The sequence below is a fragment of the Natator depressus genome, chromosome 12 (assembly GCF_965152275.1).
Source record: "Natator depressus isolate rNatDep1 chromosome 12, rNatDep2.hap1, whole genome shotgun sequence".
In the NCBI taxonomy this organism is placed as follows: Eukaryota; Metazoa; Chordata; order Testudines; family Cheloniidae; genus Natator; species Natator depressus.
In genome coordinates this window covers 19,107,245-19,126,975 of record NC_134245.1, presented here as the reverse complement: position 1 = coordinate 19,126,975, position 19,731 = coordinate 19,107,245, and the positions used below count along the sequence as shown (strand labels likewise).

At 38.0% G+C, this 19,731-nt stretch overlaps 1 protein-coding gene across 1 annotated transcript in view; it reads right to left on the bottom strand.

The window, feature by feature from the left end:
• ITFG1 (integrin alpha FG-GAP repeat containing 1) overlaps positions 1 to 19,731 on the bottom strand; it is a 208,258-nt gene that overhangs the window by 137,008 nt on the left and 51,519 nt on the right. Inside the window, exons 7-8 of the mRNA XM_074968663.1 lie at positions 17,730 to 17,791; positions 11,936 to 12,020 (exon numbers count right to left, since the gene is read on the bottom strand). Coding sequence (XP_074824764.1) covers positions 11,936 to 12,020; positions 17,730 to 17,791 — 147 coding nt within the window. The remainder of the gene's footprint in view (positions 1 to 11,935; positions 12,021 to 17,729; positions 17,792 to 19,731) is intronic.

Sequence of the window (19,731 nt, the reverse complement as noted above, 5' to 3'; positions counted from 1 at the left end):
GAGAAACAGGGATCACAGAAACTGGTATGGCATCCTCAAGTATCCCATCAAAACACCTGCTTAGAACTCCCTGGATGTCCGGGTGGGGCATGCGTTGATGTTGAGGTAGAAGGGGGTGTTGACCTACACCTAAACCCCATTTCTTTTCCTCTGCAGGTCCTGATGGGCAGCGAGGGCAGAGTACCAGAGGGGCAGTTGAGGCCTGTAGTGCTTTCTTGAAGGAACAGAAGTATGCAATTCAAGGGACTTAAGGGTCACTCTTGAGTCTTTTAGACCATGAAGTTTCGCAGCAATCTGCTCCGAAAAAAGTGAAGTTCCTCTGAAAGGTAGGTCCTGAAGGGTCTGCTGAACCTCCTGTGGGAGCCCCAAAGACTGTAGCCACTCCCATGCATGGCAACTGCCAAAGCCATGGACCTGGCTGCCGAGTCAGCCACATCTAAAGCAACTCGTAAAGAGGCCCTCGCCACCAGTTTTCCCTTGTCCATTAGTGAGGAGAACTCCTGCCTGGCTTCTTGTGGGAGCAAGTGCTTGATGGCCTCACTGAGAGGCAGGGCTACTTCTGAACGGTCTGCAGCGGCTAAAATGTCAGCTAGGCTTTGGGAGGATCTTTCACTACTTCCAGCTGTATTCCCAGATTTAAGGCCACCCTCTTCAACAACACTTGGTGAACCTTATAGTCATCCAGGGAAGACTGCCTCGTTGGGAAAGAGGACGTCAGCAGTGTCCAGAGAAGCTCTTCCTTTCTTTCTGCATCAGCAGGATCCCACTGAGCTAGCTCTTGCAGGCTGGTACTAGGCTTGGTAGCAGAATCCGGACTGAGTGCTGCCCGATGGGATGGTGCCACCCTTCTTTCCGAGGGCAGTGAATAAGAGCATCTGGAATATGTCCTGGAAACCCCTATGGGTTCCAAAAGGGCCAATGGACCAGTGTAGGTCCCCAGTGAGCTCCTGGCCAACCATTCGATGATATTTCCATGCCTGGGTCCATGGAAGGGTAGAAATGCCTGGAAGAGTAGCAAAAGCGGTTCCTTGGATGGGAGGAGTAAGACCTGATCCCTAACTTGGAAGACGATGATTCTCTGTCTGGGGACTATGGTGGTGCTGTTCCCAGCGGTGCCAGAGACCGGTGCCTTGGTGGTGAGGTCCGCACTATGTCCAGCTTAGCCAGTTTCCCTTTTGATGGTACCCAAGGGCACAGTACTGAAAGTTGAAAGGATCCAATGGGTTTCCTCCTGCCTGCGAGCATCAATAACGCCGACTCTTGTACTGCTGGCAATACTGGTACCGACAGCGAGAGAAAGTAACTAGCAGCAGCAGCAAACACTTCCGGTGCGGTTGATACCAAGACAGTGTTGGTATCGCGCTGTGCCACAGATGTAGAAGGATCTTCCGGTACTGGACTCGATGGTACGTGCATAGGTGCTGGAGTCAACAGTGCCTACTTCTGTGGTACTGAGTACTTTGGCTTATATTGCTCTCTACTCTGATCCCCAGGCCTGGCAGTCTTTGGTGCCAAGGATCACCCCTTTTCAGCATGCTGTTTCTTATGCCTTTTTCTAGGCACTGAGGATGGGGATCGGTGCAGGGACTTCAGTCAGATAAGAGAAGCACTCCTTAATGATGCCACGGCACTCAGTGCGGAGTATGACCACTCTGGCTCAGATGGAGGTCTCAGTGCTGCTTCCATGAGCAGGAATTTCAGCCTGGCCTCCTGATCCTCCTTTATGCAAGGCTAAAAGTCCTTGGAGATTTGGCAATGGTCCCCAATATGAGCTTCTCCCAGGCACTTTAAGCAGCTTGAGTGCAGGTCACTCAGGAGCATAGCCTTGCTGTACGAGGCGCAGGGCTTAAAGTCTGGTGACCGAGGCATGCCTCAGCACCAGGGACCAGACAAAAATTCCACTAAATCATGATGTTGCAGAACTTTACTAAAATTAGCTAAAACTGACTGAAGCTAACTAACTAGAGCTAACTATGTACAGTAAGAAGAAGGTAACGATGACCACTGAGAGAGCTTGCAAATGCAAGGAGAGCAGTCCCAGCGACCATCACAGGCAGTAAGAAGGAGCTGCGGGGGAGCAGGGTCGGTGGGGCACTTTATACCAGCTGTATAGGCGCATGCAAGCAAAGGGTGCTTGAGCCTCCCCGACATGTACCACTGAGGGAAACATTTCTGGCGACTGTGCTCAGGGTACACACAGTACTCCCGGGGGAATTCTGCACTGAAAAATGAAAAATTCTGCACCAAAAAATTCAAAATTCTGCACACAATATTTGAAAATTCTGCAAAATTCTATATATTTCATTTGTCAAACAACACAATAGAATCATGCCAGTTTCAATTATTTTGGTAATTTATTTCAAATTATCTGTCAGCAAGTATGTCTGTAATAATACAGGCCAAAAAAAAGATATTCCAGTAATTTTTTTTTAACATATAGATTCCTTACTAGACATATTAATACAGAACTTTGAGTAATTCATTTAAATTACAATACAGAACTGTATTACCTGCACCTGTCAGAAGCAGTGGAAAGGCTTGGGGGAGTCAGGGGTAATGGAGGAGCTGAGGGAGAGGGAAGGAGCCTAGGAGTGAACCTGGAAGGTGGTGGGTGTGGGTGGGAGAAGGTTTTTTTTCGGGGGTAGAAGGGAAGATTGTAGGGAGTTGGGAAGCCTTCCCCATGCAGTCCTTGGCTGACCCCAAGCCTCTCTCATTCAGTCAGGCACATGTGCCCCTGTCTCCCCACCCCTCAGGGTCTCTGTAGCCCCCCTCCACTGTCCCCAGGCTCAACGCTGTCCTGCCCCACTAGCTCCCCAGTCTGTGACACCCCCAGCAGCCCTGTATGCCCCACTCTATCCTAATCTGGCTCCGCAGGCAGGGTGCTGTAATGAACTTCTACTCCTGGTGGAATTCTGCAGCACTGGGCATAGAATTTTCTTTACCAGAACAGCTGGCTGCCTGGGCAAAATATATTTTATGCAGAAAAATACAAAATTATGTGTGACTGAGGAATTCTGCGCGTCCACAGATGCTCAGAATTCCACAAGTAACACACACCTAGAGTAGAATGCACATTTGCAATCACTAGAAGAGCAACATTAGTTAAAACTACTTTTTGAAAAGAAATGTGTTTTTGCTAAAATGCAGGTATCACCAAGGTAAACCACTTTACTGGATCAGACAAGAGGACAATAAAAGCCCAAGATACTTAAGACCCTTAATAATCCACCAACTCCCTATTTAATATTTCAAGACTGCACACTAATGATCTATGTTCTTATGTGTAGTCCCAGCACTATGATCTCAGGAAAGGAAATTGAAACTGGAATTAATGTACATAAAAGTTAGTTATTAACAAATATATACAACAACCAGCAAAATTTCAATAAGATAGCCATTCAAGTCTAGATCTCAGAAATCAACATTTCATGATTTATTCTCAAGTTCCAGATCTGGGGAGTTAATCAGTCTGGCAAGCAGTCATCTTCCTAAATAAATATACATGTTCACCTGGGGAATATAAGAATGTAATTTGCTATGAACAGTAACCATGGTACCAGATTCTATGGATTCAGGTGTACCAATGATTCTTAAGTTGTTAATGTCTGATTTGAAGAAAACTTGTGTGGGTGGGTCCAACTTAGTATATGGCAGTGATAGTTAAACCCCATGTTCAAGAGCCATAAAACACTGCAATCCATTAAAAAGGGCTGGTAAATCAGCAGGAGCACCATGAAGGAATGTTAACAAGCCTAACTGGCAATAATGTCTAATTCCACAAATAGTGGGGTATTTAAAAAAAGCAGCAAGGGAGGTCAGCAGTGACCTCCCTATACTGTTTCCTTGTTTGACTTAGGACCGCAGAAAAGCTCTACAGCGGCCGACTTATCTGAATGTCCATTATTGGGGGTTTTTTTGTATTTAAAAACATAACTGAACTTTGGATGCAGAAAGTCATTTCCCCCCATTTTTGTACTTAAGATGCAGTTAGTTTTAGTTTACAATTGGGATAAAACCTGATTATATATGTTCTTTTTTCTTGTGAATTGCACTGTCACACAGACTAGTGTATTTCACAAATCTGGTAGGTGTAGCTTTATTCTGTTTTACAGATAGTATTGTATTCTGAAATCAAGTAATCCACGTTACTGATTATCAATTTTAAGGCAACAAGGGAATTTTGCAAAGTATGAAACTTTATATATAAAAAATTCAAAAATCTTTGTACAGCAGTAACCATAAATAAATCAAATAATTAAATAATGTTGCAAAGCAATTTCCATTTCAGCAAAACAAATTAGAAGTGTTAATGGTAACAAGTTGCCATCTTTGCTATTTGATGATTCAGACAGCAGAAAGGACGGTCTGTTAGTGCTCAATTTTGATTTGGGCAACATATACTACTCCACCATACTTGTAAGGGATCCCAAATGATAGTGTGCAGCAGGGAACACTTCTCAAATTTCAACCCTATATTAAATAAGCAAAACAACTACACACTCCAGAATAGAGCTTCACAATGGCGTGACCTCTTCCTGATTTGTAAACCCATACTCTTCATCTTCGTTACATTTGTTAGTTGCTTGTAAAAAATGTATTCTAGGCTAAAGTTCTACTTTTTCCAGTTGCACAGAACTTGTATATGTTTTAGAAATTTAACTCAACCTTCACTCCCTTAAAAAAAAAGAAAACAACCACCGAAAACAACCATTTTGGTTCTATTTGCAACTTTATCCCATCCACAATGAACAAACAGCTTAGAGGTTTAAGAAGACATACTTGAACTTGAATATCTGAAGAATTCCTTCAATTTAAGCAATTTAAATTCTAAACAGAAACAAAAACTGAAAATGTAGGATATTTTACTTTGAAAGAGAGCTATTGCGTATGTACAATAACTATTTCTAATAAGGATTTTTACTACACAGCTTCAATAAGTCTCCCTATTGCAGGTAAAACTGAAAGGATACATGTATAACATTGAAGTATCTAAATCTGTACTTGCACTACAGATATTAATTTCCCAAAAGCTCGGTTACATTTAATCAGGTGAATGTATTTCACAATTATTTACTTGTTACACTAGACTTGAACTTTTCCAGCTTCCCATGCTATTTAAATTTTTGTACTTAGTTTTAGCCAAATGGAAACAAAAATAAATGTTAGACAAAAAAGCACATAATCCCAAACAAAAACAACAAGAAAATGGGAACTTTAGAATTAAGTTTATAGTTATAGCCTTCCCTTCAATGACTGTGCCGAGATATTGCCAGTGTAACGTTTACTAGAATATGGAAATTTCTTGCACAATGATAAAGGTTAAGGTTAGAGTTTTATACTTAAGTGCTTTTCTAAACAAATTTTAGAAAAAAAGTGTTTAAAGATCTAAAATCATTAACTGAACATGAGACCTTAAACTTACAGGTTAATACATACTTTTTGAAAATGAAATTTTTGTTTCCAGTTGGCAAAGATATGAGTTCAGAAAGCTCTGTGCATAATGTATATGAAGCTTTTTGCCGAATATATGAGTTCTAGAAATGTGAAGTGCAAAGAAAATGGAGAGGGAACAATGCCCCTCTGCCCACTATCTCCGTGGGGGAGTGAGGAAGTTTGACCTGATCAGTAGGAGAATGGTCCACACTTGGGACCCTGATAAGGGTAAGGTGGGGAGCGTGTATGTTCAAGTACAACTGTAGCCTTTCCCTCACTGCATCTTTCTTCCTGCCTTAAAATGCATTTCAGGGGAGGGAGGAGAGCTTTCTCTGCCACCCTAGTAGTCCAGGTTTTAGATTTAAGGAATAGAATAGAAATGTAATGTTGGGAATTAAAAGGGAATCTCTAATTCATCTCAGCTTGCAGCCAGTGTCCAATGTGGACAGAAGTCTGAAAGGACCAACTCCTGAGGTAAACACGAATGAAGACATAGAATCTGGCTGGTATTCCTAATAGCTTGTAAGGAGAAGGGGTAGACCTTAAGTCTTTGCAGACTGATTCCTATAGTGGGACAAGAGAATTCAGAGGTAGTCTGAGTCCAGTGAGTTAGGCTGAAGGATGACAACCCTGATTTATTGGCTATATGGAATAAGGCCTTTAATGCCATGCTGGACTCCATTAAGGTGTCTGTTACTGATAGGAGGGGAGACCAGGAGGCTGCACTCTCTCCCATTGCTATTCCAATTAAAATGAATTAATAAGTTGTGGCCTCTGCTTTAAAATCCATCCCCGAGTTTGTGTCTCATTCACCTGCATATCCCAATCAACTACTATTTTGTATTAAACAGTTTTCTGTTCACCTTAGCCTTCATATTTCCTGACTTTGGTTAGTTCATCTACAAGCAATGTTTACTGAATGCCATACTTCTGTATTTGATTAAATTCCATATAGCAATACCACTGTCTCTTTGAACCAACAGTTTGAGATGCTCAGTTTTCACATATCTGGAATGTCTCTCCAGTGGTTCAAGTCATATATTAAGGACAGTTATAAATTAGATTCTTCTGGTCAGGTTTTTCTACTTTATCTTTCACACATATTATCTACTCAACTTTTAATTTACTAAGATATTGATTTAGATTAGCCACAAAAAGATCAAAGGGAAGAAAAAATAATTATGCTTAAGAGTTCTGTTTTAGTTTCCAGAGGAAAAACAACCAAACACACACTTCTGAAAGTCAGTTTGCTTTTAGACTCTGTACATTGCAACTTCACTGGTATCATCTTTTCAGAGAAAAAAATGACCCAGAAACCTTTAGCTGTCTCTCTCAAATCAAAAAGGATTTAAATTATTTTCTTTCTTTTACAAAACAAAAGAGCAAGAAACTTCTCACTTTTTCTGTCCTCTCAACCTAGCTATATCAAAAGAGCCTAAAACAATATATCGTTACATTATTTCATAATCATGTTCAAATTATGAGAAGCTAAAGCTATCCCTGAGCTTTCTCTGGGACTACAGTATGTGAAAAGTATCTTTTCAGTTTGTCTCTACAACAAAGGGAACATGAAAATCTACAAAGCTTTTTGATAGTAATTAGAACCAAATTCTGCACTTACACTGTGGCTTAATTTTGAACATCTAATTTTTTATTCTTCACTCAACAAGTTAGATGAACATACTTCTTATATTTCCTAAAAAATATGCTCACAAAATTAAAATAATTTAAGAATGTTCAAGATCCCAGATATCCTGGGATCTAAGTTAATTTAAATGTCTTATCAAATATGACAAAGTTTCTAAAATTATGATGCATCCTTTGGCCATTTTAAGTCACTTCTGTTTGCTACAACACATGGTGAGAGAAATCCTATTTCAGATGGCTCCTTAGGATTTACATCTTTCAAAAGAAAGCTGACGTACACTTTGTGCCTATTAATATTCAGGGCATCAATCAAAGCCATCTGCTTTTTGGAATCATTAACAGCCATGTCAATCAGGGCAATACAAAACTGTGAAAGCATGGATAAAAAGCATTTCGGAATATTTTGAGGTTTTATTCTTTCTTTCAAACTGCATACAATATGCAAATATTTCTAGATGGCCTAAATTTTAATTAAAACTTTAATTTTTAATGACTTTTGCACAATACATTAAATAAAAATTTTTAGCATAACCTCTAAGTATCACTGAACTTCTACTATACTTTGTTATACTATATATGAATTCTGTATTCAGCAGCCATACCACAGACCAGCAAAATTCAGTCGCCTAGGAGAGGTGATCTTTAAAGGTCAAACTAAACTGTGCTAAAAAATCTTCAGGATTTTTTAAGTATCACCATAAAACAGAGCAATCTTCTGGCTCTAATACGGGCTCTCTTCTTACTCCCTCAAGAGCATCACTGTAAATAAGGCAAAAATTGCTGTACCACATGTCAGAGTAACTGTCAGGGTTCCCTCCCCACTCTGAACTCTAGGGTACAGACGTGGGGACCCGCATGAAAGACCCCCTACACTTTTTTCTATCAGCTTAGGTTAAAAACTCCCCAGATACAAATTCTCCTTTGTATCTTGGGTTTAAGTAACGCTGCCACCACCAAGTGATTTAACAAAGAACCAGGGAAAAGGACCACTTGGAGTTCCTCTTCCCCCAGCAATCCCCCCAAGCCCTCACACCCCCTTTCCTGGGGGGACTTGAGAATAATATCCTAACCAATTGGTTACAAAATGATCCAAGACCCAAACCCCCGGGTGTTGAAACAATGGAAAAATCAGTCACGTTCTTAAAAGAAGGATTTTTATTTCAAAACAAAAGAAAGGTAAAAATCATTTCTGTAAAATCAGAATGGAAAATACTTGACAGGGTATTCAGATTCAAAACAGAGAGGATTCCCCTCTGGGCAAAGCCTTAAAGTTATGGAAAACAGGAAAAAACCTTCCTATTTGCACAGGGAAAATTCACAACAAAAGGTAAACTAATCCACCTTCCCTGGCTTACCTATACTAGTTGCAATATTGGAGACTTAGATTGGGATGGGTTGGAGAAGATGGATTTCTGTCTGGCCCCTCTCAGTTCCAAGAGCGAACCCCCACGCAAAACAAAGAGCACAAACAAAACCTTCCCCCCTCCCAAGATTTGAAAGTATCTTCTTTCCCCATTGGTCCTGTTGGTCAGGTACCAACCAGGCTATTTGAGCTTCTTAACCCCTTACAGGTAAGGAGGAATTCTGGGCTACCCTTAGCTGTATGTTTATGACAGCAACCATGTCACAACATCTAAATACGGGCTCAATCCTGCGAATACTCATTAATGAGGGTAAAGCTAACTATCACACGTAGATCCACTAATACGCAGTAGCGTTTGCAGAATCAGGGCCATAAGACTGCTAGTTACTGCAGTGGGACAAAGCACTATCTAAGGAAATCATGTAATTCCAGAGAATAATTTGTGTGTTTATCTTCTTTAATATGTGCATCACCTGAATCATCGATTAAAAAATTGATAGCTGTAAATGCTACCGTGCGAACAAATAACATTTTAGCACACAATAAAAAAACAACAAGGTGCTGAAATAAAAAAACATTATCAAACTGAGATCAAATGGATCACTACTTGAAATGCCTCTCAACATATTCAACATACACAATGTATGAGATTTTGCTTGATTATAAATCTTCAAATTCAAGTCCTAATGTAAGTTAAATTAAGTACAGTTTTTGAATGGACTCTCCAAGGAAAATTTTGATTAACGAAACAGAACTAATTTTAACATAATGTCCTTTTGACTATTAAAATATACAAACAAAAATCCATGCATTTGGAAGTATTACTGCTGAATGGAAAAATCTAGACTAATTGTTTCTAATACTCGCAAAAAAAAAAAAAAGGATTTATATACAAATTAAGTTTATACCTTTGTTCTAAAGCTTTCTGAAACAAACGTTGATTAAAATATTAAGAATCCTGATGTTTCAAGAATCTTTAAAGAAGTCATTTTAATTAATTTAAATTTTGCTCATACTTTCTTATGCATATGAACAGTTTATGGACATTTACGTAGATAATGTCTTCTGAACAAATTACTTCTTAAGAAAACAATTGTACGTCAAACACAGCAATACTTTTTAAAAAATGATAATGAAGAGCAACATGAATATTTGCATTATTTCTATTTGTTTATTACTGAGAGTGGCGTTCAGCCCTATACAGTACACAAAACCAACACTCTCTGTCCCAAAAAGCTTACACTCTTAAAACTAGACATATGGATCTCCCAGTATATCCTAAAGCTGAGGAAGACTTGTTGGATTTTTTTTTAAAGTTATTTATCAATTCATGTATTGTGACCATTGCAAGAAAAATTGGCTATTAAGAGGGTCATGAAATAAAAGGGCAGTGGCCTGATGAAATGGGATGACGAGGGCATTCCAGGTATGCAGGGTAATGTGACAAAATGCCCAGAGAAGAGGACTATGGATAGGAAAGATGAGATATTATAAATGACAGAATAAAGGGGCAAACAGCAGAAGATGATATCCAAAATGCAGATAGAGTAGAGTTGTGAAGGGTTTTAAAGGCAAGAATGAGAAGTTTTAACTTGATGCAGTAGGTAAGAGGTTGGCAGGGAAGGTTTCAAATAAGGGTTTGAAATGGTCAGATTGACAGGCAACATAATTTTGGTGGCTACTTTCTGACTAGGGTGGAGAAGTGTAATGTGGGTGAGTGAAGCTGGAGAAGAGGTGATTTTGATAACTGATATGTCCATATCGACATATTCAATAGGTTGTGGAGAAAAGTGGCAAGATCTAAAATGCTGCAGCTGCCCCGCTCTAGCACTTCAGCGTAGACACTCAATGCAGAAACAGGAGGGATTCTCCTCCTGTTGCTATAGTTAATCCACTTCCCCGAGAGGTGGTAGCTAGTTTGAGAGAGGAGAACTAATGCTGAGAAAGCGAACAGAAGACATAATGTGAAGGAAGGGGAAGTGATGAAAGAAACAGTGAAGCTGAGGAAAAGTCAGGAACAGGTTATGACAGATCGTGGTGTGAGCAGTTACATTAGAGTGGACAGGGCAGAAATCAGGATGGAGGGAACCCAAGAGGTTAGAGGAAAGAAAGTCTCCTCTCTATAATATTCTTCATAGTCATCTAATATTACAGTCTTGACAATTAAATACAATGGGCAGTTGTTAAGGCACATTTAAACATCCAAAGTGACTCTGTACATAAGAAAGGATTCCCAACAGATGAACAGCATGAGGTGAAAAAGCAAACCCCAGCTAGGAAAATTATGAGGTCAACACCACAGTAATCAAGTTCGCTGAATACAGCAACAAATTAAATTAATAAACTATGCAAAGTATTCAGTCTTTAAAATTCCTAATAATCTTTTACAAATCTGTTAAGTTTATTAATCTATACAAGCCATAATTAGTTAATGAATATTTAGGATTAATTTTCATAAGAGTTTAGGTGCATTTAGGCACCTAAATGAAGCAACTAGAAGTCCAAGAGTGGTCATCACCCAGTAGCTGTTAGTGTTCTTAACTTGGCTACATTCTGATGCACTGCTTTTAAAATATGATTTGAGTATATTTGATCTATTGTTTTCCTCCTATATTCTATTTCTCATTGCCCAATACGTACTCCAATAATCTATACCTTTACTCAATGTTTAAGGGCCAGATTTTCATAAGAGTTTAGCACCCAAAAGCTTCTAATTAGGCATTCTGGAAACTGCCAGATGCGGAGAACTTCAGAAAACTTACCACTTTATTTAGGTGCCTAAAGGGAAGCAAATGTCTTAAGAAAATCTGATCAAAAAGGCAACAGAGAAATACATGGTTCTACAGACTTGCTATGTGCAAGCTCACATAGCTTTGAGCCATTTCATTTTTTCAATAAAATATTGATGAATATATGAATAGAATCTAATCCCTAATAAACTGCAAATATTTATATTGAAAATAAAAATAAAATGAAAATAATATTTTAGTCCATAATATGTTCCATTACTGCTTTTTAAAAAATAGTTATATCCAAGTTTAGACCCACTAGACAAAAATGTCAAAAAATGTGCTTTAAAGTAGTCTTAATAGGGATTTAAGACTCAATCCTGCACACAGTTTACATGTGCTTAACCTCAGGCACATGTAAATAATCCCACTGAAATCAAAGGGTTAGGGTTGCACTGGAGTAAGCAGGTACAGGTCTGAGACGATGAACTAAAATAGTCACTTCCAAATTATCAAATCCTTCTGCATGCACAATACTCATTGACTTCAACAGGTGTTCTACATATAGAAGGAAAGGAAGAGTGAAGGAATACAATACATGTAGTATATATCTACATGACTATGATGCCTGCAAAGGAACCACTGCAATCTGTTGGGTAAAAGCTTAATATGCGTTTTAATATATAAAAAAATATAACTAATTAATAATAAAAATAAATGTGTGTCAGATAGCTTAGGGGGAGGAATAAAGGAGGAATCTCACCAAAATCTGCAAACACTGATTGTCCAACAACCATCGTATCTTCAGGTTTTTGCTTTATATCTGTGACTTTGGAGAAATTCCCATCCTATCAAATACAATAAACATACACCATAAAAAATGACATTCATGAACTGTAAACAAAGCCATGAAAATTTGAAGTGTAAACTAAAAACTAAAAATAGCTTTTAAAAAAAGGATTAATAGGTGAAAAACGGTCTTTTAACTGAGAAAACTTGTGCTGTTTGGAATACTAGAGCCTGAGCCGCCAAACAAATCTGATGTGCAGACCCTTAGTCCTGCATGGAATCTTGGAAGTCAACAAGACTCCATGAATGAATAGGAGTATGCACATTTGGATCTGTTCTTAGGAAAAGAACAGTATGCACATTTGGATCTGTTCACTTCATTGGGATAATCATACGATAAAGGTGTCTAAATATTCAAAACAATGAATATTAATGAATTAAGACTTACAATTTATTAAATTACTCTATTAATATAGAAATTACCTTCCAGATTATTCGGATTATACTAGTGCTGAGTAGGGCTTGTTTCAATACCATGCAATATTATGAATTAAAACCTGATCCTGCAAAGCGCAGAGCCTCTTTCCAGTCCTACTGAAATAACAGGAGTAGAGGGCACTAGGTATAGTGCAGGGTCAGGCCCCAGCTGTTGAACAAAAATGTTACATTTTTAAATAAATAAAAAAAGATCTGAGGCCCAATGCTCCAATCACTTTACTGGGAGTTCTGCTCACCAGAGTACTTGAAACCTGTAAAACGCAACATATTAAGTAATATCTTGAGTCAAAATGTAAGAGGTGTGACATCTCAGAAAACAACTGCAAAAACACCATGAAATATTTAACGTTTCGTCAAATCTGAAATATATATTTTGGAAATTTAGGAATAAAAAAATTAAGAGTTTCTCCCATTGATTCAGAGTTTTCTCAGTTGTAACTTATGTTCAAATTGGACCATCACTTATTTGGACAGTTTTTGTGTTTTAACCTCCTGTGTATCTTTATTACACTCAGACAATTTATCTGACTCATCTCCCTTTTAATAATGTTATCTGTTTAGAAGGTATATCCATAGAACTAGTTTTACATGAGGGATTAAAACTGAGTCAGCTCTCTATTGTTACTTTGGAGATTATTTGTATTTTGAAGATTGTCCATATTTTTCTAACTCATACACTATTTAGATTTATAGACTTAGCTCCCTAAATGAGGTTTCATTGGGGATAGTTTTCCCTCGACATTTGATTATAGCTAATTTTTTTCTTGGCGCATAATTTGTAACTGATAGTGGCTCAGAGGACAAATTAATCAATATGGATGCAAAAACAGAGTGATTTCCCCAGAACTGGTAAACTCATATTGTTATCCATGAACAGCTCCAGTAGAATTATCTGACTGCAGTGCTGGGTCTGTAATCCTTACAGATGCTACTTATCTCATTGCAGTAACGAGGACTAGGCCCTATGTCAAGTGACCAGAAAAGAAAGATAGAGGCCAATACCTCTAAAACATTTTATGGCAGATTAAAGGAAGAATATACTTTGTTTCAGAGAAATTTTTATCTTTATTCAGAAAGATGTATTATGTCTTAAAGTCTCTGAAGGATCCAGTATCCAAATTGTTCTTCTTAACTGACTTGAATAAATTTTAGATTTTACATTTGAGTCCCCTATAAATGCTGCATGTGGTTTTTATTTATGTGCTAGTTAGATTGCAGCCATTTGCACTGAGAACATATAATAAGGCCTTCCAAACACTGAATTCTTATGTCACCTTTGATCCCCTGATGACAGAGACAGAAGTGTATTTCAGATTAAAAGGAAGAAAATACTTAGTTCCTGAAACAGTAAAATTTATGTTTCTGGGTGACTATAATTCTACTCAAAGACACAGATTTGAGTTATTGACTCTAGGTTTTCAGTAACCTTGATGCCAAAAAGTTATATTTTATCCAGTAAAGCTTAGAAAGCAATGCCTACATACATATGCATGGACTGCACTAATGACAACATATTTTAAATTATCTATATTTTTTCTTATAATTAAAAATCATTATCCCCAATTCTTCCCAACGTCTAGAACAGAAGCCAATCAACATATATGATAATTTAACTACAAATATTTATTTACTGGAGTTTTAATTACATGTAAAATATTCTCACTTTTGAGAATATTTTTCACCATCTTAATGATATACAGTTTTTTATTCTAGCTAAAGACTGCAGTATTTAAAAGACATTATGCATTTTATTCCACTAGCCATTCAACAGTGTATGCTGGTTTTCAGGTAGGGGGAAAAGCTCTTCCAGCGCTGTAAAAAAAGCCAGCCCGCGCTCCCCCCCCCCCCCCCCCCGAGGGGAGTAGCTACCAACGCTGGGAACTAGTGCACTGTCTACACTGCCACTTTACAGCACTGAAACTTGCATTGCTCAGGAGGGTGTTTTTTCACATCCCTGAGCGAGAAAGTTTCAGCACTGTAAAGTGGCAGCATAGACAAGGCCTTAATTAATTGCACTTCATCCATCCTTCCTGAAATAGTTCAGTTAATTTAATACATGCAATGAATCATTCTATTTTTCTTAATTCTTTTATTCTTGTCTGCCAGATTTCTATAGCTGACATTTGTTTTTCCACTCCAAATGGCAAATATTTACTGGTTGAAGCCACAAAAAAGTCCAGACACCCCAGAAGGAGAACAGAAGGCTTAAACCCCAAAAATATACAGTTAAATCAACTGATTGTATACTATGTCATTGTACTACACAAATATATTTAGGAAAATCTTTTATGAAAGCTTGTAATGTTCTGAACTTGATAGTCACTATGAGAGATGTATACAGACCATGGTTATGAATTTATGTATTTGTGTATACAGAAAACTGTGCTCACAAGTTCATAGCAAGGGAGGGTGGGGGGCAATCCGTCAGGAAGGGACACCTTCCAAGCCAATTGTTTACATGAAACCAACTTCAAGCACCCACCCATTGTCCAGCCCAGGAAAAGACAATGATGGAGTATTAGAGTTAATGGGAAAACATTGTAACATCACTAGAATTTCCCCACTTTGAATTAACAGGAGTAACCATGCCACCATTTTTATCTCAAGCAGATCTGGTGTGTCAACTGTGTGGAGTGTGTGTGCCAAAGCAAACTGATAACAGGGGGACTGGTTTCACACCTTTGGGGGGGTGGGGGGGGCTGCCGAACCAGCGAGGAATAGCTTGAGAACTCAGGAAGACTGATTTGTGGAGACTGGGACTGGAAGGGTTGTTGTCACCTTGCAAAGAGTAACTTGGCTGTGTCAGGGATTTGAATCACAGATGCACAGCACCAAGGACCCTGAAGTTATAGGGCAGGCAGTGACAGAACCCTTTACCAGTCTGGGTGTTCCCCAAAATGTCTCAATACCTCTGTTTAATTTCAGGACATTTTCCTAAAACTATGGTGATAGGAATTTGCGGTGGTGGTGGTGGGAACAATATCCTTGATATAGCTCTGGCATCAATACTTTATCACAGTGGTTTTCAAAATGGGGTACGCGTACCCCTGGGGGTATGCGACGAAAAATCCTGTAATGCCAGACAACACATTTTATTTAGTACAGAGGTTTTCAAATTGTGGGGCACGGAGGAACGTTCGGGAGGGGAGGGGCAAGTAGCCAATTTCAAACATTTTGCACTGAGCCCCTGCTTTGAGTTACAATTTTTGATTACACCTCCTTCCCCAACCGAGACAGGTTGAGTGGTCTGCTAAAGTGAGTCGGAAGTGGAGGTGACATTTCCTTCCCAAGCCCCGCTGGGTTGCCCTGAGCCACCTGATATCACCACTCCCGTCCCCAACTGTTTGTCCGTACTCCCCTAAAGGGGTGGCCCCACAATTAAAAAACCTCTTAAAGCTGTTGCTAAATGGAATGCATAAATTTGAGGGGGTTCACTGAACAGCAAACAGTGTACACAGAACAAATGCAGTCTACACTAAAAACCGTATTCAAATGTACTCAAAGTGCATGAAATCATACTTTTATACTTTTCATTAAAGACTTAAAGGGGCACGTATTGTTCTTTATATTATTGGTATTTTAGGAAAAACTAATTATGAGTACTATTAAGTAATGTTAAAAATACAGTCTTGATTGACCATTGCAAGTCTCTCCATTTTACCATTCTTCAACATAAAGCAAAGGTAATTATGGTTAGATGAAGAAGGTGCATGTCTTTATTCTCATAGTTTTGATGCAAAGCTGTGTTAAAAATTTACTACACAATAAATTTAAGTGATAGTGTATTCATCTCCCCTCCCATGCTAATGCACAGGTTAAGCAAGGCATCCATAAAAAAGGCCTTGTAAGGAAGTTCAATGTAATATATATTGTACTTAAGATTTTATAGATTTCTTACTTCTATTACAGCCTTAATTTACAATATCAACTATAAAAGGTGACCACGGCTTGATTTGGTAGCATGGCTGCAGCACATGTTGCTGTAGGGGAAGTTAAGATTTTAGTCTTAACTCAATAATAATCCTGAATCTAGATTCTCATTTATACGAATACCCTTTGATGTTCTGGTAGAGTAAAGGAGCTAAAAACAGTTCCCTGAGAGTACTCTGTACAAGGGGCCTTCCTGTCATAAGGGGTCTATGGTGGCACTAGTCCAAGTCTCGGTTGCAGGGTCAGGGCCTGAGTCATGGCTGGAGGGCACTCTGTGTTGCAGCTATTTTATTATTTAAACATGAATGAAAGGCATAAAATTTAAAGCTACCAAAAACAACTTAGGACACCTTCATGGCTCAAAGCTGTACTACAGCATCATTATCTCCTCAACCCCTCTGTCCCCACCCAAAACCCCCACACCTCCTCATTATTTCTATGTTTAGATGTTTTCACATCATTCTAGAAGTGCCTATCTTTACCAGACTGATTCCCAATTGAATTTTTCTCCATGTTCCACTCCCTCTAGGCCCAGCAATATTGCCTGAATTGCACAGTATTTCCACAAGATCTCCATGCCATTTTGTGCACAAAGCAATGGATAATGACATTATCAACTTATATTTTACTTAAAGACTGCCTATTCAAACCTTTCATTTTTATCTCATACTACCTAATGGCTTTTTTAATTAATTGTTACAAGCCAATCTGGATTGAATCATGGCTTTTAATAGAGACATCTTGAAAGCAGATAGTCAAGAAATGGACTTCCTGCTGAAAAAGATTAATGCCTTTTGTTTGTTTTTCCTTTTTACTCTGAGTTGTGCTGTGATAGCTACTTGGGAGTTTCCGATCTATAATTAGAGACATGTTCTATAGGGAAAAGTGTGTCATCTAAATATCTGACTCACAAAAGTCTTTTATTCGTGCCTTGAAATCTTTTTAGCCCCATTTAAATCAAACTAAAAATATCCATGCCTGGAGGCAACAAGAAAAAATTACTCCTTAGAAAAGCTTTTTCTTCATAAACCATCATGCTGACAAATTAAATGACAGTAACCTCTTACAACAGCTGACACCACCACAGGAGTCCTGTTAACATGTGCATTAGGGTAGACTGATTGGTTTAATTGGCAGTCATGCTAAAATCCTGCAGAGGAACTGATGCTGAGTGAATCATCTCCTCCAGCAATATTCAGCAGTTTGAATGCAACAGTGCAGCTACGATTTCTTAATGTCAGCTCTGTTTATTCTTGAAATCAGTATCAGGTGACCTCTTTGTTTTATATTTCTTAAAGCTATGTTTTAGCATAAGATGTTTGCTGTATTTTATTCCTTACCTTATTTACCCATGTTTCAAACTGAATTTGTTGGGAATTTGATAATGTTGTAAGGAACAAATCTGAAAAAACAAATGTAATACAATTACAAGATTTAATATTTTATTATACACGTACTTTTAATCCTATATATATGTAAATTAGTTTACTTAGTAGTCCAGTGGTTTTCGAATGCATAAACAAACAGATCAAAACATTGTAAAAAAAGAGTTGTTTTCAGCCCTAAGCCTCTACTTGTACAACTACAGCTGTTGGAAAATACACACTTTTGGTACACTAATGCCTGTGCACGTATACACATACCTAAACAAAAACATAACAGTAAGACACAGAAGTAAGTATACACAGAAGTAAGTGCTAGAAAACCACGTGTACAAGTGAAGAGTTATGAAATTCCTTGTTAGGGAAGAGAGGTAAACAAGTCTCAAAACTGAAGAAAACATCACACAGAATCTTTATCATTTGCTAAACATCACAATGTTTTTCTAGCTTCTCTGACATGAAATTAGCTCTACACTGATTAACCCCCCCCCCCCCCAAAAAAAAGAGACATTTTTTCATCAGAACATTACTGCTTACAGAAGAATCTATACTTTTGATTGGAGGTATTTTGGGAAGATTTCCAAAGAGGGAAAACGGGAGGAGGGAAGGGAGAAGGGAAGTGGGGAAAGGATTTTGGAAAGAATGACGACAACCCAGTACTATATGTATTAAAACGTTGTATAAACAGTCACCTTTCAGCAATCTGATGGCCCATTTTGTTATTTTTTCCTTCTTCCATTTACTATTTTAAATTTAAAATGGCAAAACTATTTCACTACTTAGGTAATGGAGCTCCATGACTGTGCTCAAGTGTTGTCACTATTCAGGCTAGGATACAGTTGTTCCTTTGTAAACAGTAATAACCCTCAAAGAGTTACTGTTACATTCATGCTTTTCCCTGATATGATCCTGAAGAAGCAGACAGAATGTGTTTTATGAAAATTTAAAAGCCACATTAAGGATAAGTGTCCTGTTCGATTAAAGAAACCTTTTTTTAAAAAAAAAAACCCTGAAAGCTACATTTACTCTATCTTTCTAGACCCTTAAAAATGTCTATCAAGCATTTAAGACTTATGAATGGATGACCGTCTGAAAATGTGACTCACAAAAAGATACCCAATAGTTAACTTTTAATAATCGATCGTTCTTTACAATTAGAGCTTTTTAAAATATTTATTTAAAAATACCAGCAAAGATGACAATCTAATTAAACATCCCAGTTAAACTAAGATGCAGTCTAGCTCCTAAACCATTCTAGTAGCTTAATTTATTATGTTAGTATAATGATAACATAATGACAATTTTACTCAGTGCATATAAATGGAAGACCTTAAAATGATAATTTGCTTTATTTGAATTTTAAAGCTGTATTAATCCTTATGAATTTTAAATTGAAATAATCAGGACTAATGCATAAAAATGTGATATGTCAGAGACTTTTTTCCCCCTTTTTTAAAATTTACTTATTGTAGCTTTGAAAACAGAATTTCAACATGGCAATGTTTAACTTTTTGTCTGTGGAAAATCATGGGTTTATATATAGAGTCACTGAACATGATGCTGATATATACATTAAAATATTAAGAACCTAGCCACAAAAGCAAGGATAATCACTTATTCGAGCCATGGGAATAATCCAGTGATTAGTTTAAAAAAAAAAAAAGATATTTTTTCTTCACTTCTGCTGTACCTGGGTAAGGCGCTACCAAATTCATGGCCATGAAAAACAAGTCACGGACTGTGAAATCTGGTTTTCCCTCATGGAATCCGGTTATTTGTGTGCTTTCACCTTACACTAAACAGATTTCACGGGGGAGACCAGCATTTCACAAACTGGGGGTCCGAACCCAAAACAGGGTTGGGGGGGTGCAAGGTTATTTTAGGGTGGTCATGGTATTGCAACCCTTACTTCTGTGCTGCTACCTTCATTGTTGGGCAGCCGGAGGGCAGCAGCTGTTGG